Source organism: Mugil cephalus, chromosome 5 (genome assembly GCF_022458985.1).
Source record: "Mugil cephalus isolate CIBA_MC_2020 chromosome 5, CIBA_Mcephalus_1.1, whole genome shotgun sequence".
Classification (NCBI taxonomy): Eukaryota; Metazoa; Chordata; class Actinopteri; order Mugiliformes; family Mugilidae; genus Mugil; species Mugil cephalus.
The window spans coordinates 14693564-14717829 of NC_061774.1; the positions used below are offsets into that span (position 1 = coordinate 14693564).

Genomic DNA, 24266 nt, shown 5'->3' on the forward strand with positions numbered 1-24266 from the left:
GGGAAGAGGAGGGAGACGGCGAGGGAGAAGGATGAGAGCTCGGAGGGAGGGATGTAAACGCGATAGTGCAACTTTGTGCTTCGTGACAGAGGCCATTTAGCAGCTCCGTTATCTATGGCTGCTCTTCTTCACTCAAGGTCTGGCCTGATCCCAAGGCCAGACATCACACGCACCCAAGTGCATGAGAACATTCATCATGTAGTTTTTTTTTTTTTTTCACAACATTTTTCACAACATTTGCACAGACATGGAGAATGACTGATTGAATTTCTCATCAGCATGCACATGTCTGGGTTTTTAGTAAATGTTTTAGCACTCAGTTAGAAAAAAAAAGGGGGAAAAAACAACACTTTTTTGTTTTTTTACCAAATAAGATTGTAACAGACTCTGTGGAGTTGAAGAAATGAATGCTGCCAGGCGACATGTTGATTTATCGTGATTATTCAATGAATTTTGTATGTAAATCGCTTTTGGAAATGGTTTTCTACATGTGTGCAAGGCAAAGGAATTAGGTCTGTAGCAGGTGAAGAGTTGAGGATTTGTGGTATTTTTGTTACTTTTTGACTTGTATTTTCAACATTTCAAGTTTAATATGGAAACATTCGGGGCAGAGAACATAAGTTCTTGATTTTTTATCGCAGCACATCAGCGACCGGTAAAGTGCAGTTCATTACCATTCACTTCTTCCGCTCCAGGGTCACCTACTATTTCTTCCTAGTGCGCTGCGGTTTTATGCATGTGTTTTTCATATATAATATGAAATCATGTACAGATTGATTGCGATCCCTGTTTGTTTCGTACATTTTAATTTGCTTTGATTTGGCCGTTTGAGAGACTGAATTTGAGCACATTGTCCTGGTTCTTTTCACTTTGTGCGTCCGACCCATTGACTGTATATACAAGGTCCGGCCAGATAAATGTTTTTGTGTGTATCTAATGAGGAGGTCAGAGAGAGACACACGTACGCTGCTCATTCAGAGAGTAACAGAGAAGTCCGTCGAATGCAGGCCTAAGTGGAAAAAGGTGACGTTTGCCTGTGACATAAATGCTGCTTTTCAGTACCGTGAAAATGAAAGTCCTCACAGATGTCTACGTATGGCAAACTGACTCGTTATCGAATCGACCCCAGCCTCTGTTCCGTCCCGGTGTTTATGGCGCTGGTAACTTCAGAACACTATTAAATAAAGGGAAATAAGCGTTCCTCATCCCCGGCAGTGTGTCGGTGTCAGATGGATTACTGGAGCATATATAAAACACATCACAACCCACATATGGTCCCCGAACTCTCGTCAGGGATTGCTGCACAGTGGCCCAGTCTGCAGCTTCGGTCAAACAAACATCAAAGAAATTGGACGTTTAGACAACTTGATAGTCTGTGTACTGCAGCGGAGGAAACCTCAGACCCTGTTAACTTGAGCCGTTTGCCGCGGACCTGCTCTTATTTGGTCTTACACGCACACCTTCATCTCTCCTGCTCCTGCGCTAACCGAGTATAGGATGGACGCATCTCAGCGGGATTGTCGTACACGATGATGTGAGTCTGGTCGACTCGGAGGTTGGGGCACATTCATGCATGCAGTGCGCGCCTGGCCTTTGTGATGTGGATCGGCGCAGCGCGGAGCATGTGTAATGTCTCTGTGATTGCATCCCGGAGCTTGTGTGCGTGGAAAGGAGTCGAGCTCCCAGGCTGGCAGGTACTCGTGTCATTGTGGTGAGTCATATTGTGAGGACCCGGGGGACGCTGGAAACTCTTCAAAGTGAGTTTGTTGCTGCTGCTGTGAAATGAGCTGAGAGGATCTGGACCGAGAAGATGAAAGAAGCGGAGAGTGTGGTGGGACAAGTACACAGCGCAGCTCTGAGAAGAGGAGATCTGCACCGCAGAAAGTAACACACGCCCACATTGTGCAGTGTGCGTGTGTGCTTTTGAGTTTTGTGAGCTTGTATAGGAGGCCAGTTAAAGCCGAGGTCAAATCAGGGTGTCAGTCTGCTGCTGACGGGGCGCTGTTTGTGCGTTGTGTGGAGTGCAGATCTGAGAGAGTAAAGTGAGATGGGGAGAAAACAGTTGTCACGGAAATCGTGTTAACATGAGCTAAATCGCCGCTGTAGAGCAAACAATTGCGTGCCTTTGATATCCAATAATTGTGTAGAAGACTAGAGATTTATTTCATTTTTAGACTTTATTTATTATGCTTCATTTGATTCCAACTTCAGGAGTCGTGTCATATTATAGCAATATTCAATTACACTGAGAGAAGAAAAAACACGCAAGATTGAAGACAGAAATGTCTGGAAATTTCTTTGTAGTGAAGGAACAGGTTGGTGTGGAAACAGGCAAACAGCGAGCAGACTGTAACTTGTTCCCGTGGCTCAGTGATGACATACAAATGAATATACAGTAGTATACATATTTTAGTTTGAATCATGCAGTGTTTACTGTGCATTAAACATAAGATGCGGACATCCTGCGCGCAAGAGTGGCCACCTGGGTGACCGTGCAGCTGCACGGCGCAGCACTGGCCCGCGAGTGCAACTGCGTGACAGCGCAGCCTGCAGAGCCGTAATGAGGGAATCCATCAACAGGGGCCAAAGAGTCCATAGTCAGGAAGACGCAGGTGTGACTGTATACTGTACCACATAAAAGAGGAGAGATGGGAAATGTCTTGGTAAGGAAATGGAAAAGGGAACAATTACAGTGACTTGTTCTTCAGGGCAAACATTTCTGGTGAAGATTTCTGCAACTTTAAGCAGACGACTTGTTGACAAATGAACAGGGGAGATGATGGATTGAAAAACCTCCGGCGCAAAGGCGAAATGATTTCCTTACTTTTGCACTCCAAATTTCCAAGCACATTTCCCTCCTTTTTTTTCTTTTAAGTGTCCAGAGAACAAAGATGAATGAGGAAAATGATTGCGTCCGCCCTTTTTTTTTTTTTTTTTTTTTTTTCTTGACATGGATTCCCAACATCTAGTCCACCATCTCTCCATAGCCGGTCAGTCAGGCCTCATATATTGTGTCCTAAACACACTGTGTGTGTTTCCTAACAGCTGGGCAGGTCCCACTGAACCAAAGCACCATGGATGGCTGCTAATAACCCACCCTAATAATCCCTACATTACCTAATGTCTTTCTGCGTTCAGTGCCATTAAATACCCATTCATTATAATGCCAACAGTTACAGCCATTGTGACCATAGTCCCAGGAGTGGGTGTCTAACTCCAGACGACGGCGGGCTGACTTTGCAGTGGTGCGGCAGGCTGGCTCGTGCCCTTGGGTGGTGATGCTTGGTGATTACTCAGGGTCCTATAGAGGTGAAGCCCAGAACAGAGCTCCCTCAGCAGGGCATCTGGTTAATGAGCGGCAGGGCGTTCTGCTGGAGCCCCAGACTGGAAAGATAGGAAATATACGCACAAGCTGGATACTGTACTGGAAAAGCAACCGCACACACACACACACACACACACACACATATATACACTGCTTGTTAGGACTGTGCTCCATTTCCTCCTCACAGTGGAACATAAGGAGAGCCTGCAGAGAAGACTCACAAGACAAGTAGCTGAACACACATTTGATGGCAGTTTTCTGAAACTGGCAAATTTGGCTCTAACAACATTCATGTGGACATCGCTCTTCTGCAAACTCGCTTAAAGTGCAATTGTTTCATCCCGGATCAAGTTTGAGTTTTAAGATGAGGCTTAGCAGCCCACGTCTTGATTGCGCCGCTCTGAACGTAGGGTCTAATTGGAGACACAGAGGAGCTTCCCTTGGGGACGGCTGACTATACACTGGGGATTCTGGGAGCTTTACTGGAAGCCATTAAGGAAACAAGACATTTCCGACCACAGGGAACTTGAAAAATTACTGAAAATGAGTAGAAGGTAGAGAAAGTGAGATTCGTGAGAGCTAAATTGTGTATTGCTGAGGATGTGTATGTGTCGTCGCGTGCTAAATGATGCCGCCCCGGTGCGGTGCTAATGTAATTTTTTATTTTTTTTTGCACCGCCTCTGTCCTGCTGCTGGATAACCACCTCTATCTCTAGCGAGCCCTGACATCTGTATTACCGGCAATCCCTTATCGCCACCAAGTTTTCATTTTTAAACTCCGACTCGGGCTGTTTGTCCCCTGAGGCGACGCCTGTTTGGGTCTTCAAAAGCTCTGTGTTTCTGCGAGCAGAGGAGACACGCTGCAGCTGCAGAGTGAAGAAAATACACAGCCGCTGTCTTCAGAGGGAGCCGAGAGAGCGGTTTAAATACGAAACCCGCAGTCTTCACGTCACTTTCAACTCCTGTCGGGGGAACTGATGGAAACTCTTCATTATGGCAGAAGCGTGAAGTGAAGCATGGGGTTGAGGATAGTTAGCAGCAGCGCACTTGAACAGTGCTGGAATCTGCGATGGCACCTGGAAGCAATTGTGTTTTCCTGCTAGGAATATTTATGCATTGGTGAATTATTCTAAGCATGTTCCCAATGTTTATTTCTACAATAACGTCTGGCTGCACGGCAGAACAACCATGCAGTGGGTTGGACGGCTCGGAGAGGAGAAATTTAAAAAACAACCGCTGCATATATATATATATATATATATATATATATACCATACATCTACTGACTCAACCCAACTGCTTGTCTCATTAAGGAACAGCCACCTTCCTTCAGGCTACCCTTTTTATAAGTACCGCCCCACGTCCAAACATTGTTAAAGACTCATAAAAGCACAACATAATATTTTGATATCAGTCATCTTGCTGCATGCTCCTAAAAAGGAGCCGAAGGGAGAGGAAGTTGCTTTTGTTTGGGGTACCAGCTCCCACCATAACACATAAGCTCCAGTTTCTCATGGGTGTCTTTGTTGTGAGGTCTTATGGCACCAAGACAAACAGATACAGTCTGCATGAGGCCTAACAGCCTGATGGATCTGTTTAGTCTTGGTGGGCAGCGCACGAGGAGAAAATGCTGGTATTTTTTTTGAATGTGTGTTTATTTCACGAGGGTAAATATGCGATGGGGTTCTAAATTTCAAAGATGCACAAAGAGATTTTTCTCGTTTTATGAAACATGCTCTATTTTTATGTTGTCTAATTGTTAAGTTTGGTCACTTTTAAGAAGGCTGGCGGGGAGGCTGATTGGATGCCGGTGTCGGCCTGTCTGTCTCCCTTTTAGTTAATCAGCCACTTTGTTTCAACTCAAATGTCTTCACAACTCATGGATGGATTGCGATGATGAAAGATGATGAAGCCAAATGGCTTTGGTGATCACTGACTTCTAGGGCCCGACTTCTAAAGTTATGGTTTTGACTAGGATGTCAAAAAACTTTGAAGTGGTTTACCACGAAACTAGAACGTAGACATTCATGTCTCTCTCGGGATGATCAATGTCATCTAATGGCCTGATGACATTACCGTCGGTTTGTGTGCCAATTAGCAAAAGTTAAAAGATAAAGTGCCTGCTTAGCGTTCATATGTTTGTATTGTCATTGTGAGAATGTTAGCTTGATGGTATTAGCCATTAGCTAGGACTGATTGTGCTTCATTCAATCAATAGACCGGTGGAGTTGACTCCTCATATGCCAAGCATTTAATTTAGCTCAGTAATTGATGAAAACCTAGAATAAGGATAAATTAAGTTTTCCTTTTGGACTTGTATGTGTGTGTGTTGTTATAGCTTCATCTTCTAACCTGACAGATGTCTTGCTTTTGCTCTCATGCTGAAGGCAAAAGGTTTAGTGATGTGAATATATCATAACCCTAAATGTCACTTTTAAGTGCTCTGATGAAAGACTCGGTTCAGCTCCATTTCCTTTTCCTCCATTTTCATTTTCAGTTCAGTTACCCACTAGCTCCCTCTGTGGGATGTTTCTTTGATGAGCTAAGAGACTAGATAAACCATGTGTAGTGTCAGGAGCTGAGGTGGGTATGTACCATATGTTGTGGGAGGGCGAGGAGAGTGCTCGAAGGATGGGGGTGGTGGTGGTTGTAGGTGGGTGAAAGGCGACACTCTGACAAGTGGTGTTTATGAGTGCGGAGAACAGCAGAGGACAACTGTCCGTCTGCCTCGAATATGAGACAGAAGGTGAGAAAAGAGAAGGAGGGTGCCATGAGATGGAGATTTGTGAAAAGTGAGAGGAAGACGGAAGTCGAGAGCCAGGCGGGAAGACGTGACAGGGACATGGGGATCCCTCTTAGATTGACACCAGCTCTTAACCCGGAGGTCAGAGGCAGAGGCAGAGGGAGAGGGGGTGTGGAGAAACATAGTGAGAGGAAAAATCAACACAGGCACCGGTAGAAACTTGGCAACCACCTACCACGTCGCAACATGTGCGTGCATGTTAATTCGACTATCAAAGTCCATCTTACATTGGGTGAACGTGTGTTTGGCAGCCGGGCCCGCGAAGAAAATGTGAATGGGTATGTGTGAGGGTCAGAGGTGACCTGTGTTGGAGTACAGTGGCAGATTTATGGGCTCCACCAACCAAAAGGCTGGAGGTCACATGTTGACTTTATTACACGCCTTAGCCATCACAGTCGCACAGAGAGCCGTGCTACACACAGATTATCAGTCGGCTGATGCCAGGTCATGCGTGTTGAGGTCCAAGTAATAGATAAAGCAGGGAATGAGCTTTGCCTGACACGTGTACTGAGTGGGTGTGTGTGCAAGTGTGTTAGCATCTGGCCTCGGGGGTAATCCATATAAGGTCTGATTAAGATGGAGGACAGGGGACATTGATCAGTAAAGAAACAAGCTTGGAAACAGATGAAGGAACAAAGTTGGATCATGTTGCCCCGGATCATTAATATCTATCAGGAGCAACACAGAGCTTATAACGGCCGGACGTGGATGGATGAGAAGATGAGAAAAGTAAATAGGAAGAGGTTTTGCAGGGTCGCAGAGTAGCCCCTCTCTGCTTCACTGTATTCATTAATTATTTACCTCCCTTCTGCCGTCACTTCCCAAATAGCCGATCTCCTCTGAAATCCACACCATGAATGTTTTCATCAGTCGAATGTTTAAGTATTTATTCTGATGTAAAGGAACGTATTGATTTAAAGAACTCATCAATTGAGGAAGGTGGGTGGTTTCAGAGTACAGTTAGCTTAGCTTAGCATGGAGACTAAGCCCAAGATAAATAACAATTTTGAAAAAAAGAAAGAAAATTGATAGGAGAAAAACAAGTTCTGTTTTTTCAGGTCACTCGGTGCGTTTACATGCACAGCTTTATCGAGCTGTGCTCGAAATTGAACTTTCTGAATGCGGCCCTTGTCCAAGTTTACAGGCAACAGAGAAAATAATAACTGATGGCAACATGTCCTCTTCTTCCACACTAGGTGGCGATATGTATCATTTCAGCGAGTTAAAACCATGTTAATAAGGTCCACTTTCCAGTTTACCTCTTAGGTTATATAGTAAACAAGAGTTGTTCATGTGGTAGACCACCTTTTCAAACAACAACAAGATGTATAATAGTTCAGCTTTTTTAATCTCGTACAAAATGGTTCCTCTACCGGCTCTGTTTACCTTCTTCTTCTGCAACCGACTTTCTTGGACGTTTACGTGAGTTAAAAGTCCCATAGAGCGTGTACATGTCAAAGAAAATCTATTTCCAATGGCAATCTGGGTGTCAGATAAGGAGAACTTTTTTCTTTTCATGTGCATGTGAACATACTGACTGAATCGGACTTCCTCCCCCGATAATTTAGTTGCCTGTGCCAAAATCTGGATCGTGTTCCTGCTTTTATTAAAACAAGCAGAGTGAATTTGAAACAATTGATCTGTTAATAAATTCCTTTAACGGCTGATGGAATAAAATGTGCTTTAAGCGCTACTTGATCATGCTTGGGTTTGTTTAATGCCGTACTGACACAGCTACAGTCAGGTGTATGGAAACAAGGCCTCCATTGTTGTGAAAGTTAATTTGACTATTAACCTCCTCCGGTCAGTGTGTGAGGCTGGCACCACTCTGTGAATATCAACATAAACCATTTTGAAAACGCTATCACTTAAATCACTTTCAAACTGACTGGAAAATTTAATTCTTGCATCTGTGTATCAGTTTACACCCGTTGATCTGGGTCCGAGGCTCAATTCATATCTATCCGTTGGTCAGAGGGGCGCTACAACCACGGGCAGCTTCTACCAGGTGTCGTGGCAGTCAAATGCTGAAGCTGAAAACATGTTTGAGGGCGGTCCACCAGGGTAGCTCCACACATAAATAGTTTGTGTTTGGCTGGCTTTGGTTCAGAGAATATTCATTAAATATGTTTCTTATGATGTCCAAATGGGAGCTTTTACAAGTAAACGGACAAATTCAGATATCACACACACTGGCGTTGGGGTTTGGAGTTTGGGGTTTGGGTTTTTAGGCCAGGAAGCAGCTGAGGTGGCTTGGCAGGAAAACGCGGTACAGCAGGAGAGCGAACCGATGTTCATATTGGATGTAAAGAATAAATCCCATTACGTCAGATTGGAAACATGTGTAAGGAGTGAATGGAGGTGACATGACTGACTTCAGATGAAGCGTTACATGACCGTGTGTTGAGTGAAATAATAGCTAAATGATGTCTCATACGCTGCTTTCTCTTTCCCTCTCTCTCTCTGTGCAGCTGTGGTCTCCTGTCTTTTGCATGTATGCTCCTTCTCGACTCTTATGCAAGGTCACTTTGTTATGAATGCACATGCAGGGATGTGATTGGTCCACAGCAGTGAATGGCACATACCTCTGTCATGCGCTCCCAGCTGTGTTTAACTTTCATTACTGCACACGAAGGCTATCAGACGTATCAGCTGTGTCAGCCATCTATCATAGTCGCAGCTGTCGGGGCACGCACAGACTCAGATGGTTAGAGACACACACGCACACAGGCAGACAGACAACTGTGAAGATCCACACTCATTAATCCATACAGCGGTGGTCTTTCAGGCAGGGCCACCTGCTCAGAGGAACGTCAAACTCCATATACATTGATATTTATTGAGGCTGATATTATTCATTGCAGGTGTTTGAATGGTTGAAGGTAAACTCATATTGGGCTGAAACATCAGACTGATCCCATTCTATCAGCAGCTGTGTTAAAAGGCTCGACAGCCATCCCAGCCACGTTCCGACCCCAGGAACCTGAGCAGCTTATTGGACCTAATATGGGTGCAACCAATAGGATAGACATGACACACGACCCCCCTGCTATAAAGTTCACACTGGGGCAAGGCTGCACCTGCCACAGTGGCACAACACAACAACGGACAAGCAGGGGCCCATCGCACTGTCCCGGGCTCTCAAGTCTCACAGAAGTGAATTGGTTTCAGTAACATCACTGAAACCCTACAATGATGCCCTCATATCTTGAGGCTTTCTTGAAAGGACATCCTGCTTGCACACACACACCTGTATCTTTAAGCCCATGTAATAAACAGGTGTTCATCTTTAATGGAAGCAGCTGATAACCATCGTTTTCAAATGCCACAGAGTTTAGCAGAGACGCAATGATGGGATGAAGTCATGGGTCTTCAACAGGGGGTTCGCGACGCCTAGGGGGTCTGTGGTGGTACTGCAGGGGGGTTGCAAAATCTTTGGTTGATTAGACATTTTATATAAATATATATTTAATTATCCCCCATATACTGTATATTTTTTTTTTTTCTAAAATACACATTAACTTGAAACCGTCTATTTCAGTCCAGTTTATGTTTATTGCAGATGCATGGCCACCCTACTGTTGCATGTAATATAACGTAAAATAGCTTAATACTGAATGCAAAATGATAATAATAATATATATTCATGAATAGCGCTAGGCCGAGTTTCATATATTTCCTACTTAATCTCTCCATCAGTTTGGGGGTCCTTAGCCCCAAACATGTTGAAGACCTCTGATGTAATTGAAAGACTTAAGTTCATGCCACAACATGCTGCAACAGCCGTTGAAAGAAGTATGCCTTTTAACAGAAGATATATTTGTATATACCCTCTGGCTATTTTCAAGTGTATTTTTCTATCATGATTTAACCAGAAAGCCCAGATTATATTCGCCCCCCAAAATAGGTTTGGCAACACCCCAGCTACACAGAGGGTAGAAAAGTACTGAGCCATGACATCCCATTAATACATGTGTTGATTTATCAGAGGTCCATATGGTGGATTTGTCCAAGTTTCACTGAGCCAAGACCCCCTGAGTGCCGATGCAGTTTCGCAGTCCTTCAGTAAATGGTATTTCAATGGATTAGAAGCTATGTGAATATTTCCCCATATGGACATTTTCTTGTCAGATAGCCCGTAAACATACGGCGCAGGCAATTTTCTTCATTCCAAATCCTCTGTTGGTGCAAAGATATTTACAATTGTTTACCAGCTCTTGGCCCTTCTTCGATTTTTTTGATGTTCTTCTCATTTGGAGCTGCCGCACACAATCAATTACGCTGTTCTGTGATGTTGATTCTCAGCCATTGGTCATTCATCCACATGTATCGGATGGCATTGTGGGTTATTTGCTTAAGCCGGAGCGGGTTCGCCGAGGCCAGTGAACTGGAGTGTAATTACTACCAGACCAGAGACAGCAGCAGAGTGTTTGCAGATCGTAGATACGTGAGGACCAGTGAAGCGATGGAGATAAGGGAAATGTAGGAGATATGTGGCAGTGGTACAGGCAGGCAATGATGGTGGTTATACAGAAGGATAGACCTGAGAATAGGAATGGCAAAAAAAAGTAAGTAAAGGGATGGAGGAAATTAGATTATATAGTGTGTTCAAGAATAATGTTTAATAAGCAGATATTAGCTTAACAAAACAAAAGTTGGAGGAAGTGGTCACAGTGTGGAAACATAAATAAATTAAGTGTTAGGTTGTTGGAGTTAAACAGGAAAGGGAGGCATGCTATATGAATAGCTTGCAGTCATCGAGCAGTTTTGTGATGGTTGAAGTCCTCCCAGAGGCTGCACTCGCTACCAACGATATCTGCACCAGAGGCTCCCTATCGATGTCTAGCTTTGACTTTACAGATATTTTGTTTTACACATCGGTTGGTTGTTCTGTCAGATGTAGAACCTGCAGCCCAATCAATAGGATTAATGTAGGAACAACTCACATGCTCTTCTTCAGGAAATTTTACTGGATAATCTTGATGGGAATGGGTGTTTGGGTTGCTGTCGTTTATAGAGACAAATTTTTTTGTTTTATTCTACTTGATATGGGAAGTTTTGTCACCATGACCCAATAAAACCACATTGAAACAACATTAGGACAGAGCTAAGCATAATATGTATTATACTATGATACACACTCAGGCACTAAAAGCCACAACATTACATTAATAAATAGCTCAGACGTGTTTCATGAGGAAAATTTAATCCAACTGATCTCTGGAATGTGGGCCAGTTTATGGCATGTGTCTGTGATGTGTCTTCAGAATTAGTGGAAACTCCACTAGTCAGAGAGATCATGACGCAAAGCTGAAGAGGGATAGCCCTTTAAATGCATTTTTTAAACAAATGATATTAGTTGCGAAATTCTTTCCTGTCTCTTTGTTATTGTCTTCATGCACTGATGTACACGGAGCTCCACTGGTCGTTGGATATAACTGACAATTCACGTTTTGGCCGATCTCTGCCTCTTTCTCCAGGGTTATGGGTCAATCAGACTGATTTCCTTATCACCGTGAGATGCCAGGCCTCTCCTAAACTGGTATTTAGAGGATAAACTGTTGTAAATCCCTGCAACGTGTAGTTCTCCTTTAAGGTTACCCTTGAAAGCTGTCTTGGCGTCCCTCTACACCAGATGGTGAGAACCTGCCTGATCACCGTTAAGTCAGCACAGAACACAACGCCATGATGTCTTCTACACATATTCTAATAGAGCTTCTCCAGTCACTGCATTAAATAGGTTTTACCTCAGTCTACTCACGCTCCGAGCTGTAATGTTTGACATTTAAGTGCAGTGTGTTTCATGGCTCTCCCGAACCATGCCAAGCCAAGTCACGCCTGTGCAATCAACTTGTGATTCATCAGCCACCTGCCCCACGTTGTCCATGAACTGCTTAGTACGTGGCTGGAAGCTTTAAGACTAGATGCTCTCACCTTGGTTTTCCAAAGCGGTCATAATTGACCTGTCTGTTTCAGGTGTGAGAAAATAGCAGAAACAAACCAGAACAAGAAGTTAGGCTTAAGGTAAGGGCTAAGGACACTGTGAGGGTGAGATACCTGTGAAGAAGAAGAAGGGAGTAAGAAATAGTGGCGTGGGTTTGAATTTGATTTCGTTTGGCAGACATTACACAGAGAGGCCAGGATGGAATTCGGTTTGAAGAAAGCTGGGGGAAAGGCAGAAGGTGGAATTCTTTCCAGAGGAGCTGTCAGGGTTAAAGTAGGAGTAAAGCAGCACCCCTTTTGAGAATTCACACCATGTTCCCTCAGCCATGGCCCACACATTGTCTTTTATTACACAGACACACACAAATACTGCAGTTTTCGTTTAAAGTCACGGTGATTAGTGCTCTTTTCTCTTAAGGCCCTTACTCTTGAAGGCCCACCCCCGCTCTCTCCATGCTCCACTCTCCGGTTTTGCACTAACACGTTCCAGAACGTCAAACTAAAACCACATTTTTTATAAATGAATAAAGGACACAAAGATAAAAGAACATTTTATCCTGTTGTAGACCACCATTCGACATAGACTGGCCCTGGACGAAAGCAGCTCTTCCAGATTTGCTTGCGAAATTACAACCGTGCACCCAGATGCTTATCACGTTTAAGAGTTTGATACTTGATACTTTAATCTTGTGCCACTTCATCCAAAGGTGTTTAAAGAAAGCTCTGCACTCTGCCTGTTCACAGCACAATCTCATCACGCTCAGGCCCATGCTCCTTCAGATGACCCGTGCATTTTTTTTTTTTTATAATCCTTGTTCTACATGTTTGCCAGTATGTGTTAAACCCCGTGTTTACTCTCCCTGAGGACTGGATTTGACACCTCCCAACTTCCTGGAAGTTCTAGTTGCGCCGGTGGCCCCAGTCTAATTCGATCTACAAACAAAATCTTCATTCTCACCTCAGCATTGCACCAATGGCTTAAGTCCCCTGCCTTCAGCCATTTGTCATGGGACTCACTGGTTTCCTCCATCTGAGAGTGGCGACTGGTCACAGGAGGTTTGCCAATAACAGGTTGGGCGGAAACACTGTGCAGATATTTCTAATTCCGAGCTGAACCCATCGACTGCAGCTAATTGTCGAGAGGTGTCAGGATTTCTCATTCGCACGCAAGTATGTTTCTCAAAATCCTCCTGGGTGTTCATATGCCTAGCGTCTGTGGTTGCAGTCCCCGCAAATGGAGGACTGTCTCAACGGTGCCGACAAAACCAAGCTCCTCCCAGCACGACCAGCATCAACAAACACACGCCTGACTATGAATGTGTGTAATTCACACGCAACTGAGGTAGGGTTTGTTTATCTGCCGTCGACTGATTTAAAGCACAGTCACGCAATGGATTTTTTCTTTCCCCCGAAAAAGGGCATGGGCTCACAAATGCACTTGGATTAACCTATTAAGACCGAAGACCGTTCTAAAGTGTTTGAAAACAACCTCCTGAAACTTGAGGATTTTCTAAAAAAAGATATGTCGTCATCGTCAAAAGAGAAACGGCCGTCGCACACACTTAAAGAGATGTGCATGCATATGGTGTATTCGTGCTCATAACAAACTCCAAACGTTCGGTGTTTGCTGCATTTTAGCATTTACTATTATACATAAATATAAATAGAGTTGGACTGGTGATACTCTGCCTCTTGTCCAGTGGCATCTGGGAAAGCTTCCCACTCCCATCCCTTAGGACAGGTTAGACTGATCAGTGGTACATGGTTTTGCGTCTAATGTTTAGAACATCAGCTTTTAAAGTAATCAGTCACAAGGTGACATGTTTCTGAGTCTGTGTCCAAAATAGTTACAAAGTTTGTTGGGGGAATTCCCATCCTCCATCCTGAGGTTTTTAATACACTATAATCCATTTTGAGTCAGTAAAACTAAGATACGAAAGTTCACCTGCTGCCTCAAAAATACGAGTAAACTCAACTTGGAGAAAAACCTCTGTTTAAACTCAAAAAGCTAAGCTCTAAGTAATGATAATACCTTGTTTCAGCCTGATACTCTTAAAACAACGTATTAGGTTACATTATACAGTTAAAAAAAAAAAAACTCATTATACTATACATTATACTCGTTATACGATACTGTATTCATGTCATTAAGTTGGAAGCACTGATGCTTTTGTTTCTACTTAGGTTTCTCATCTTGATGAATAATGGCACGTTTTAAAGTCTACCTAAACTTCAGACAGGTCCAGCTCACTTCTCATTTGTTCAAAAAGATTCATTTATTTTAAAATATACAAAGGTCGGTGTCTGCATTTGAAACAGTGTCTTCTCTTAGGCCACTGAGGGGGGAGGACACTAAAATTTGATCTACCAAAAACAGCATCTTTGGAATTGATTCCTGCTCGGGAAACATGTTCTAAAGTCCATGTTCTAAAAAGCCATAACATTGTAAGACTGTGATTTAATTCTCTTTTTTAGAGACTTGTCTCAACTGTATCTGCATATTATAGTGTAGATGAAAAATGTGAAAATGACAGCAGTCTCTATATCTTCCAGTATTCATGTCACCTCCTCCCTCCTCCTCCTCCTAATTGTTTTATTCAACTCAAAGACATGAGTTAATGAACGCTGACCACACAGACAAAACTTCCACAAGTCAGTGGATTACTTTAAGCTTAATTTTTGAAGACGTATAAAATTTGTCATGCCTATTGGAGTTAAAGAGAAAATAAAATGTTCACATAATTAATGGGGCTGTAATGTTTTACAGTGTTTAAGTACAGCTGGTAGCAATTAAACACAAAGCTTTTGTCTTCTGGCTCCAGCTTTGATTCTCTGGTCCACTTTGTTGAGGTCTGCTCCCTTTTTGTTGTACTGGAGTGGCGCTGGCTTTGTTTTGCAAAGACAGTCTTTAGCTGTTTTACCTGCGTCTGTCGCTGCCTTCGCCTCTTATTGTGTACCCATGTGGCCTTTCAGCACCAATGCAAACCACCTGCCGGGCGTCAAAATTGTAGACCTGGTGTAGTGCCTCTTACCCCCCAACCTGCGTGCGCCCAGGCACCCTCAAAAACACATGTAACGGACAGCGGTCGGATGCCTAAACAACCCTGCAGCCGTAACGGCGCACGTGCTTACGTACACATGAGGTTAAACGGCAGCGTCGCTCGGCCTTGACGGAGCGTGTCAGGAAAACTATATGTTGATCACACTCCCACTGGCATGAAATAGGCATCCGTTCCCTCGCACAAACGCGCTCTCAGACAGCCTTTCTCACAGATGCTGTCTCTCACAGGTCCAAGAAAGCTTCCTTGCTGTCACGCAACACTCGCAGCTGAAACTAAAACAGGAAGGTTGACTTCTTATTTCTCAATAAAAGCTGACCTTTGTAGGAACACCCGAGCGATGTTTACCGTACGGCATCCCTCTCACAATCACAGAGGAGCGCTGCAGTTCCCACGAAGAATGCATGGACAGATTTATGGATCACGACAATTTATGCTGACAATGTGTTTTAGGTAAACGCCGAATGCAAGCAGCAAACTCTTCTAGTTGCAAAACCGTCTCATTTATGACTCCCAGCTCCCTCGTTTGAACTATATGATATACTAAGATTAAAGTTATGCATTAGTAAAGGCCAAGCTCTTCAATGACAGGTGGATGCGTAGAAGTGACCACTTCTCACCCAAACTTCACCTCCCATTTGTCAGTAAGCTGGAAGTTAAACAGACTCAGGTGGACGGTGGCGTTGCTCCTCACTGAAATACAAAACTGAACTTCTAAAAGTGTTCGTCCAACTTTATATAGAGTAAAAGATCACATCTGAGAACATAAAATGGTAAAATGGTTTGATGAAATCAACACTGACAGATATCACATGATTACAAGATCTAATGCAAGGAGGATTGATGGTTTGGATTTTGATAGCTTTCATCTTTGATTGTGCTTTTGCTCTGGTGGTACCCACCGAGAGCCTGAACAGGCACGAACCCCGCCTGACCCCGGGCGAGCGAGACGCAGGGCAGCTGGAGACTGAATCATCGCCATGTGAATCACATCCGTTGTCCTATTCTCCTTCCGCTGCTGTTTACATCCACAGCATGTGTCCACCATCTCCCTGGAACAAAAGCTGGACAAACAGGCAAACGATGACGGATCGGGAGACGGCGAGGGAGAAGTAGTTTTGGTTCGGGCGAAGAGGCCTAACAGCTGTCCCCGCCTGTGCGAAGATGAAATGAAGGCAGAGAGGGCTAGTCTCACAATTGTAGATCAGTAAACAGCTTTTCAGGGATATCAAGTGACCCAGATGTGTTATTGTGAGCCGTTAAATAATTTCTTTGACAAACAGAATAGCCACGCACTTAGCCAGTTTAAACAAAGGCTGCATGTTTTTAATAAAACATCTCTAATAATCCGATGTTTATTGGATTATTTTTGTTCAGCGTCTGTCCAAATACAAACTAAAACTCAGTTTTTGGCCCGAACGTTGTATGCCTGTCCCATCATGTGGGAAACTGTAGTGTCTACCGTATATCTGCACAGATACACTTTTTGTGATTGCAGTTAAAAGAGGGAAATGTGCTGCTGGGATTTTAAAGGATTCTTAAGCGTGAAAACAAAGAAAAGAAACGAGAGCGGAGGTGCCGTAGAGACATGTTGCCTCCAGCTAACGTGGAAGCAAGGAGCTGACCTTCGCTACTTGCTCCACACTCCCACCCCACTTTTCTCTTCCTTTCCACTAAATTTAATTTTCCCCTGTTGCAGGAGGAGTAACGGGGTGGACATGCAGCACCGGGGGAGCGTGTGTGTGTGTGTGTGTGTTTGGAGAGTGGACTGGTAGATGGATGGATTTGAGTCCCGTGGTTATGCATTCAAAGTATCACATTCTGCTATGTTCAGTTGCCTCTTTATTGCTCCCAGTTGTTGGGTTAAACAAAATGGGGCCTAAAAGGAGGGAAGGTGGGGGCGGCTCTCCGCCAATCCCCGCGCTTTGTTCCCTGGAAGCACTTTGTTTGTGAGAAATGTCACAGTAGCTAAATCAAGCCGAGCCACGGCTATGAGAAAGCAGATGGAGGGATGGAAGCGTGTTTTGTTTGAGAGCAGGCTAAAGGTGGCGTAGATGCTCGGAGACACAGCCGGCGAAGACTTTGATGGAAGAATGGCCACAACTCCGCTCAGATTCATTGCACTTTTCAACAGGAACTGTGACTCTCTGTCTCTTTACATCTGTGTGAATGTCTCTCTTTGTGCGCAGGACTGTGAATCTCACAGCGCTGCAGGACGCCTGCGCCTGGACTCTAATGTTGCACTTAAACACAACACAGATATCTCTCAGGAGTCGTTATTTGACATTTAAAAGAGGACCTCGGCGGACCTCCTGCTGAAGACCTATGAAATACAGTATTTGTATATCGTAAAGTTCATATAAGGTGAAGGTGAAAAACATGAAGAAGCCTCTGTCGCTGCCCTATTGATTTTCTTGATTGCCAGGCTTCACGGCCAATCAGACTCATCGTCGCCATGGTCGGTTGGCGGAAAGCCAGCGACAGGGGGTCCAACAACAACATGAGTCGCTGCAGAAACTAGGCTCAGAGACCTGCGCAGACAATCTGACACCAGTGGACCGTCGGTTTGGAGTTATAGCCGTTTAAAACAGCAAACACGTAAAGACTAAAGACGGATGCTGTGTGTGCATGCTTCTCTTTGGTTTTCTCACACAACATGAAAAAGACCATCGGGGGGAATTAGTCTGCTCCAAGTCAAACCTTCGACCACATGCATTCCAGCCCCGCGTAAAGAGAAGAACAATATATGTGGAGCTTGAGATACAGCGCCTCAGGCAAACACACGCTTACTGTATCTGCAGTTCAAACGCAGTTCATTGTGTGGTTTCGCATATCACACTCTTCCCAGACAGCTCTCTACTGTACATGTGCTCCGCTGAGCGAGCTCGCATGTGTCGTCTAACGTTGTTTGTGCGTCTCTTAGGAAAGACAGCTTCGCCCCGTGTATAGATCTTTTTAACTGTCTGACATTTGTGAAGGTCCCTTACTCTGTCTTTAAGTTTTTCAACACCTGTTACAGTGAAGGACAAGCTCATCATCTTGTCCTCCCGTCTTGGCGCAGACGAGCTCTGGAACCTTTTTCATCTTTCCTCAGTCTGCTTATTCAGCGTCCTCCCATCTGCTTTACGTTGAGCAAACCAATCATTGAGGGAAATGTCGACTTGTTTTGTCTTTGAGTTGTAAAAAATTTTTTGATGTTGATAGCATTGGACCTCTAAAGAGAGAGACAGGAAGGGAGGGATAAGTCAAATTATGATGCGTTCTTTTTTTTTCTTTTTTTTTTCTGGTACGTCAAGTAAAACATGATCCTCTGTTTCTATCTTGGTGTTGTTGTGTGACATTTTCCGACCCTGGCATGCCGCTGTGACACAGGAAGTGAGAGCTGAAACCAAAATCGCGTCATGGTTGTTTGTCTGCGCGAATACGTGTTGACTGCTCTCTTCTGGAACAGGAATCCGAGCTCCTTCCAAACATACATGCGCTCTGCTCTCCAGCGCTGCTGTTTTTCCCATTAATTCCTCCAGTCCATCCAGTCCTACTTCAGCTTGTCATCGCCCACCTCCATTCCCCCTCCACTCTGCCACTCAGGGCCAATCGCACGCCTACATTTCAGTCACTCTGACGCCTGCTCCTCCAGCGTTTGGCGACTGACGTTTTCGCTGTGCAGATGGCTGCCTTTTATGTCTCAAATAAAGGTAGCGCAGGCATGGCCGTCGTGGCCCATGTCTTATGAAACATATCCCCGAAGAGGAGGAACTGTAAATGCCCATTGACCATGCATGTACGCGGGTTGTGAAAGCATTCATCCATCCACGCCTTTACTGACTTCTTCCATTTCCGCTCCGGCGTTCTTGTATCGCCGCCATCTCCTCCTCAAGAATCCGCTCCTCTGTACGTCCCATTTCATTTCTCCAACTCCACCGTCTTTCCTCCCCATCCTGCCACTCCCTTACACATTCCTTTCCCCCCTTTTTCCAGCTTGTCATCTAGCATCTCCCCAGCTCCATCCCTAGGGGGAACGCATCTCCACGCTTGCTGTTTACGGCGGCCGAAGGAGAGGAAGCAGAGCCGACTGTGAAATATGGAGACTATTAATAACAATTCCACGGCTGGCAGACTGTGCAATCTCTGGCATATGTGTCTGAGGTTTGAAGGTGTAGAGGTGTTAAATGAGTAAAACTGTTCAGACATAAATTTTAAATGAGACTCGGTATAGGTAGGTGCACAGCTGGGCTCATTCCTCTTTGTTACACAGAACTTCCTCTTTGCCAGCAAATTCCCCTCGGAGCTAAAATCGCCAAATTGAATCAGATAAGGAACAAGAAAAACAATTGGGTAAAATAATGGTTTCGGTGGAATATTTTAGACCGGTCTTAAACTTGAGTCGAAGTTAACTCTTTTTCTGCCGTTTCTTCAGTCCTTCGGCTCCGAGCTCATTAATAGCCTATTGCCGTCGCATTCGGAGGGAAACAGGGATGAAAGTGGGAGACGTAGACATGAGAAGGGAGGTGGAGAAGTTCGACTGTGTTCTCTTTGAAAGGGGCTACGCGAGTCAGGAAGTGATTAGGCCGCTACAATAACGCCAATAATGACAATAGGGAAAACATGTCTGCAGCCACAACCACTTAGCATCAGGAACCCAGTATGGTTCCCATTTCATTATAAGTGCAGGGGAGGATGGACACATGGAAAGAAACGCATAAGGAGTAAGGTGTTACTTCCACCCATGGCAAGCGGAAGCTTTAGCTACATTTTTTTCATACTTCACATGGTACAGTTTCAATTCATGGTAAAATAAGTTGTCGTGGATGAACGATTGGTCCTGATTTGACACCGGTTGGTGAAAATAAGCTCAGCTCAGCTGGAAACTGGAATGACAGCTGTATCGAGCTAGCTTTCATTAGCGTCATGTTGTTTGAAAGCTCCAGCTGGCTCGTTGTGTAACACAAACCTTGTAAATACCCACTGGGTGGCTATATAATCTATGCCATGCCAAAAGACTGAAGCTGAAGTCAGACAACAAAAAAAAAAAAAAAAAAAAAAACAAACTACACTAACTGATTATACATGTAGAGGAGACGGAAAATAAAGACAAAATCATCATCATCGTAGCATATGAGCACAGTCAGTTTAGGACAAATCCAACGTTAAACAGAGCTCTGTTACTGTAGCTCCTCTGCGGGAGGTGGATACCACACAGTGGATGTGTTTCTAACGTAACCCATAACCCCACAGCTAAGCGTTCTCTGCTTGGGGGTAGCTCTGTTAGCTTTACCACTTCAGCCCATCCCTAGCCCAGTCCCTTCATGTGTATTTGTTTTTCTCTCTTCCTGTTTGAGCAGAATCATACAGAAAACACTTAATAAAACATTTAGACAAGAGCTGGAGAGATGTGCCGTGACTAGTTGCACTTGTTTTGCTAAAAGAGAACTTTTTTTTTTTTTCTGGTGTGGTCAAGTGTACTCGTGCAGCGGTACCTGTGTAAAATTGCCAGGCAGTCACTGACGCAAATCAGTGGCCGCGTGGACGTGATTCATGGTCTCGTAGCAGCGTGAGGTCTGAGAGGAGAGGAGTTGGAGCCGCTCGCCGGCCACATCAACTCCAGTTTCTCCTTCAGCCCTCCTGCTGCTTTTCGCAGCTCTGCCCGACTTCTCCAACAACAGCACAAGTCGTTTTACCGCGAAGGCGGCGGGTGCGAGCTGCGTCAGCGCGGGGTCAGAGGAGAGAAGCTGGATGAACCCCAAATCTCTGCTTATGTCATTTGCGTACCGTGCCAGCTAACACAACCTTAATGCCAGGCAACACATTACCACAGGCAGCGAAACAGCGAGTGATGCTCGGTTGTTCTCTACTCATCCCTGCAGTGCTGACTTGAGGGATTTATTGCCCTGTCTTTGTGTTTCCACAGGACCTCCAGGAAAACGTGGACGCATGGGAAGAAGAGGGGATCCTGGTAAGAGACGCCCATTACCTGCTTTAATTGTTTATTCCTCACACACACACACTCTCTTTCTCTCACTCTTTCCCCTGGGTGACTGGATACGTTTGAGCCGAGTGCTGGTAAAGGCGGTGATCCAAGTCGGGCCGCTGGATGATGGGCTGCAGTTGGCCCTTCTCCCCCATCCCTCCCTATTTGTGCCGACATAGTGCTAACTTCGGCCATGTGGTTGCACTAACTTTGCCCAGATGTCAGTCGTTCTCGCTGAGCGGTAGCAGCTGCAGTACTACGGGCCTAATGAGAGTCCCCCTTGCCAACATCGCGACCCACCATTATGATGCCGCTTTTTCTTTCCATCCAAACCGCAAAACACTCATCGAGGAACCGGAGCGGCGCAGCGATATAACTCTTGTCGCGCAAAAAAAGGTCACGGCGACAGATAGAGCGGATGCTCTCCGCGTTTGAGTCATCCGGGTTTTTAATGTTTTGTATTAAGCCTCGACTCCGCCGCGACAGTCCGAGACGATTTTTATCAAAACCTGCAGGACTGGAGGTGTTGCAGGATGTGTGTCAGATGGGAAACTCTCCAGTCTGGTTGTGATTCACTGTTGTGGATGTTTAATAGATGGGATCTGTTCTTGTGAACATGCTGACTAAGTGAGAGATCACCAGGAAACTTTAATGTTCTACTTAACAGACTGAGGTCATTTCCAAATTTATCCTATGTTTGAGTTTTAGTGTAATTGAAACTGTAATTGATTTTGTTTTATTTGAAATCTTATGTCAGGGAAGGTTCTCCAATGATCTAATGACTTTTGAATCACAATATTAGATCCATTCTGTTATATATCTTGTTTACTGTTCAGGTCAGCTACAAATTATTATTCCCGCCCCTTGGTGTTTTGTAAGAGATTTATCCTAAAGAGGCTCGCTGCTAAAGTTTCGGCCAAGACCTGCGCCCTATTGACTGCTCGCAGTTTTATCGCGGGATGGTCTGTATCTGAAGGGCCGACGCGTTTTTTTGTCTCTTGTTTTTGGTGCTCCCGTTGCAGCCTGGATTCCATTGCACGGAGAGGACTTGCTGTTGCGCCATCCTCTAGCTGATGAGTCCAGGATGACTTTTCACCAGAACTTTCTCTCTGAAGAAAAAAATAAAACAAAATGAGAGAAGAGAAACAGAAACTGGAGAAACAGGAAAGAGGGCAGACAGAGCTGTTAGGCATCTTAAAATCAGCTTTCGCTGTCACCCCGCCTCTTCTTTCTTTTCTAATTGTCTTCTCAGTTTGGTTCTTTCTTTTTTTTCTCTTCTTGTCCCGTTAGCCTACACATACACACCTGTCTCAAGCCCAGTGGTTAAAGCTGGTCTTTCTGTGTGGCTCTGGAGCCAGGGTCTGTTTGTTTACTTAACTGTCTGGCCCTTGTTGAAGCGTCTAGACACAGCTAAACCTGATTGACTTGGTCTTCATGCCTCATAAACCCCTACACCTCTCTCCTCTTCTTCTCTTCACCTTCTCACCCCTCATTCATCATTTCCCTCACTCTCGTTCTTACCCGTTCCATTGACTCGAACGCCAAACTCCGAGGTTTTTACGCAGATTTTGGTCACGTTGGCAAGAGTTTTTGTGTGTTTAAATAGTAACAAAACACCACAGGTATTCGCCCCCCTAAAAGGGGGATCTGCTTTCAATCTGCACTGGTGGTATTACTCCAAATCGAGCCATGCACGACGACCGCGTTAACAATCACACAAATCAGCATCGTAGTTGTTTTTTAATCTAGATCAAATACATATAAACCAGTAACTTATATAAAATTTTATAATGGGATAATTATATTTTCGGTTTGTAGGGGGTTTTATTTGGTTTATTAGTGCCCTTGGCCCACATTGTTTTTTTTTTTTTTTTTATCAGAATATTTCATCAGGACCAAAACCACAGAGAATCAGAGCTCTTTGATCATTACTGTTGTTTTTGGTTAGGCAACGTATGAAACACAGAATGAACGTTTTGCTGCCGAGGCCGAACATCAGAGCGCTGCCATCACATCTGAGGGACTGCCGCGGAGAAATCTCAGGGATCTTTTTCATATTTTAGAGGGACACTCCGCTTGCCAGCACGCCCCGACCTCATGGCTCGCTGCTTGCCCTCCATCTAATATCTTCTTAAGGAACGAACTCCTTAACATGACTTCATATCCTAATGCAAAACATGTCCCATTATCCAGAAGTCTGTTTATCGTAAGGGGCTCACCACAAACTGCACTGGCAGTGGCTCTAATGAGCTTGTTCTGTAGCATATTTCGGTGGTTAATTACAGTCATCATCTAACGAACCACATTGCATGTGCAGCTTTTTTTCTTGCATACCACTGTTCTGAGGAATTGATTGCTGTACAAGCCAGAGTTTGGCGTTACTCACACATGCTGCGCTTCATGTGTCAGTAGAGATGTATAGTGTTTATGTTCTAATGCCTCATTTCTCTTCTCTGTTGCAGGGCCTCCTGTAAGTACAATTTCGTCCCGTCCAGGTAGTATTAAAGTGATCTAAAGATGTGTTAAACACACAGGTTTGGAAAATTACACAAACACACTGAATAGTGGCCTCCTTCACTGTGCACTTTACGCCGCTCAGCAAGCTGCAGGTCGGACCAGAAATAATCCTTTCTCCCACAGCAGTAAAACATGACACACACGGAGACACACAAACTGTCACACACTCACTCACACATGTGCATCCACCCAGCACGGCAATAAATGGACCACCTGGGGATCTGTTAGTGTGTGTGTGTTCGTGTGTTTCATGGTGATGTTTCAGTAAATCCTGCTGACATTCTCACACGTTCCACAGATAAAACACACACACACACACACACACACATAAACTACATAATCTGCCCTCAGGTTTGGAATTTTATTCTAATCTTTAAGTTTGAAATGTTGTGATCTGTCTGGGACGAGTGAGCCGCTTAAGATTTTATTCTTATTTTAAGTCGCATGTGGCACTGATCAGACATGCAGAATGCTCTGAAAACGCACCATTACCCCTTCAGGAAAACATTAGAACAGAAAGAATATCCGGCTTTAAATCCCGGGAACTATATTACTGTCTGTGTTTTGTGTCTTTTTCCTGAACACGCCACAAATCTGCATGGGATGAAACCGGCCACGTCCCATAAAACTGCAGAGCACAGTCATTATTCC

General features: G+C 44.5%; 1 protein-coding gene across 12 annotated transcripts in view; it reads left to right on the forward strand.

The window, feature by feature from the left end:
- col23a1a (collagen type XXIII alpha 1 chain a) overlaps positions 1-24266 on the forward strand; it is a 116134-nt gene that overhangs the window by 64058 nt on the left and 27810 nt on the right. For all 12 annotated transcript variants that reach the window (XM_047584954.1, XM_047584960.1, XM_047584963.1 and 9 more), the window contains exons 3-4: positions 21039-21083; positions 23561-23568. In XM_047584954.1, the coding sequence (XP_047440910.1) occupies positions 21039-21083; positions 23561-23568 (53 nt within the window). The remainder of the gene's footprint in view (positions 1-21038; positions 21084-23560; positions 23569-24266) is intronic.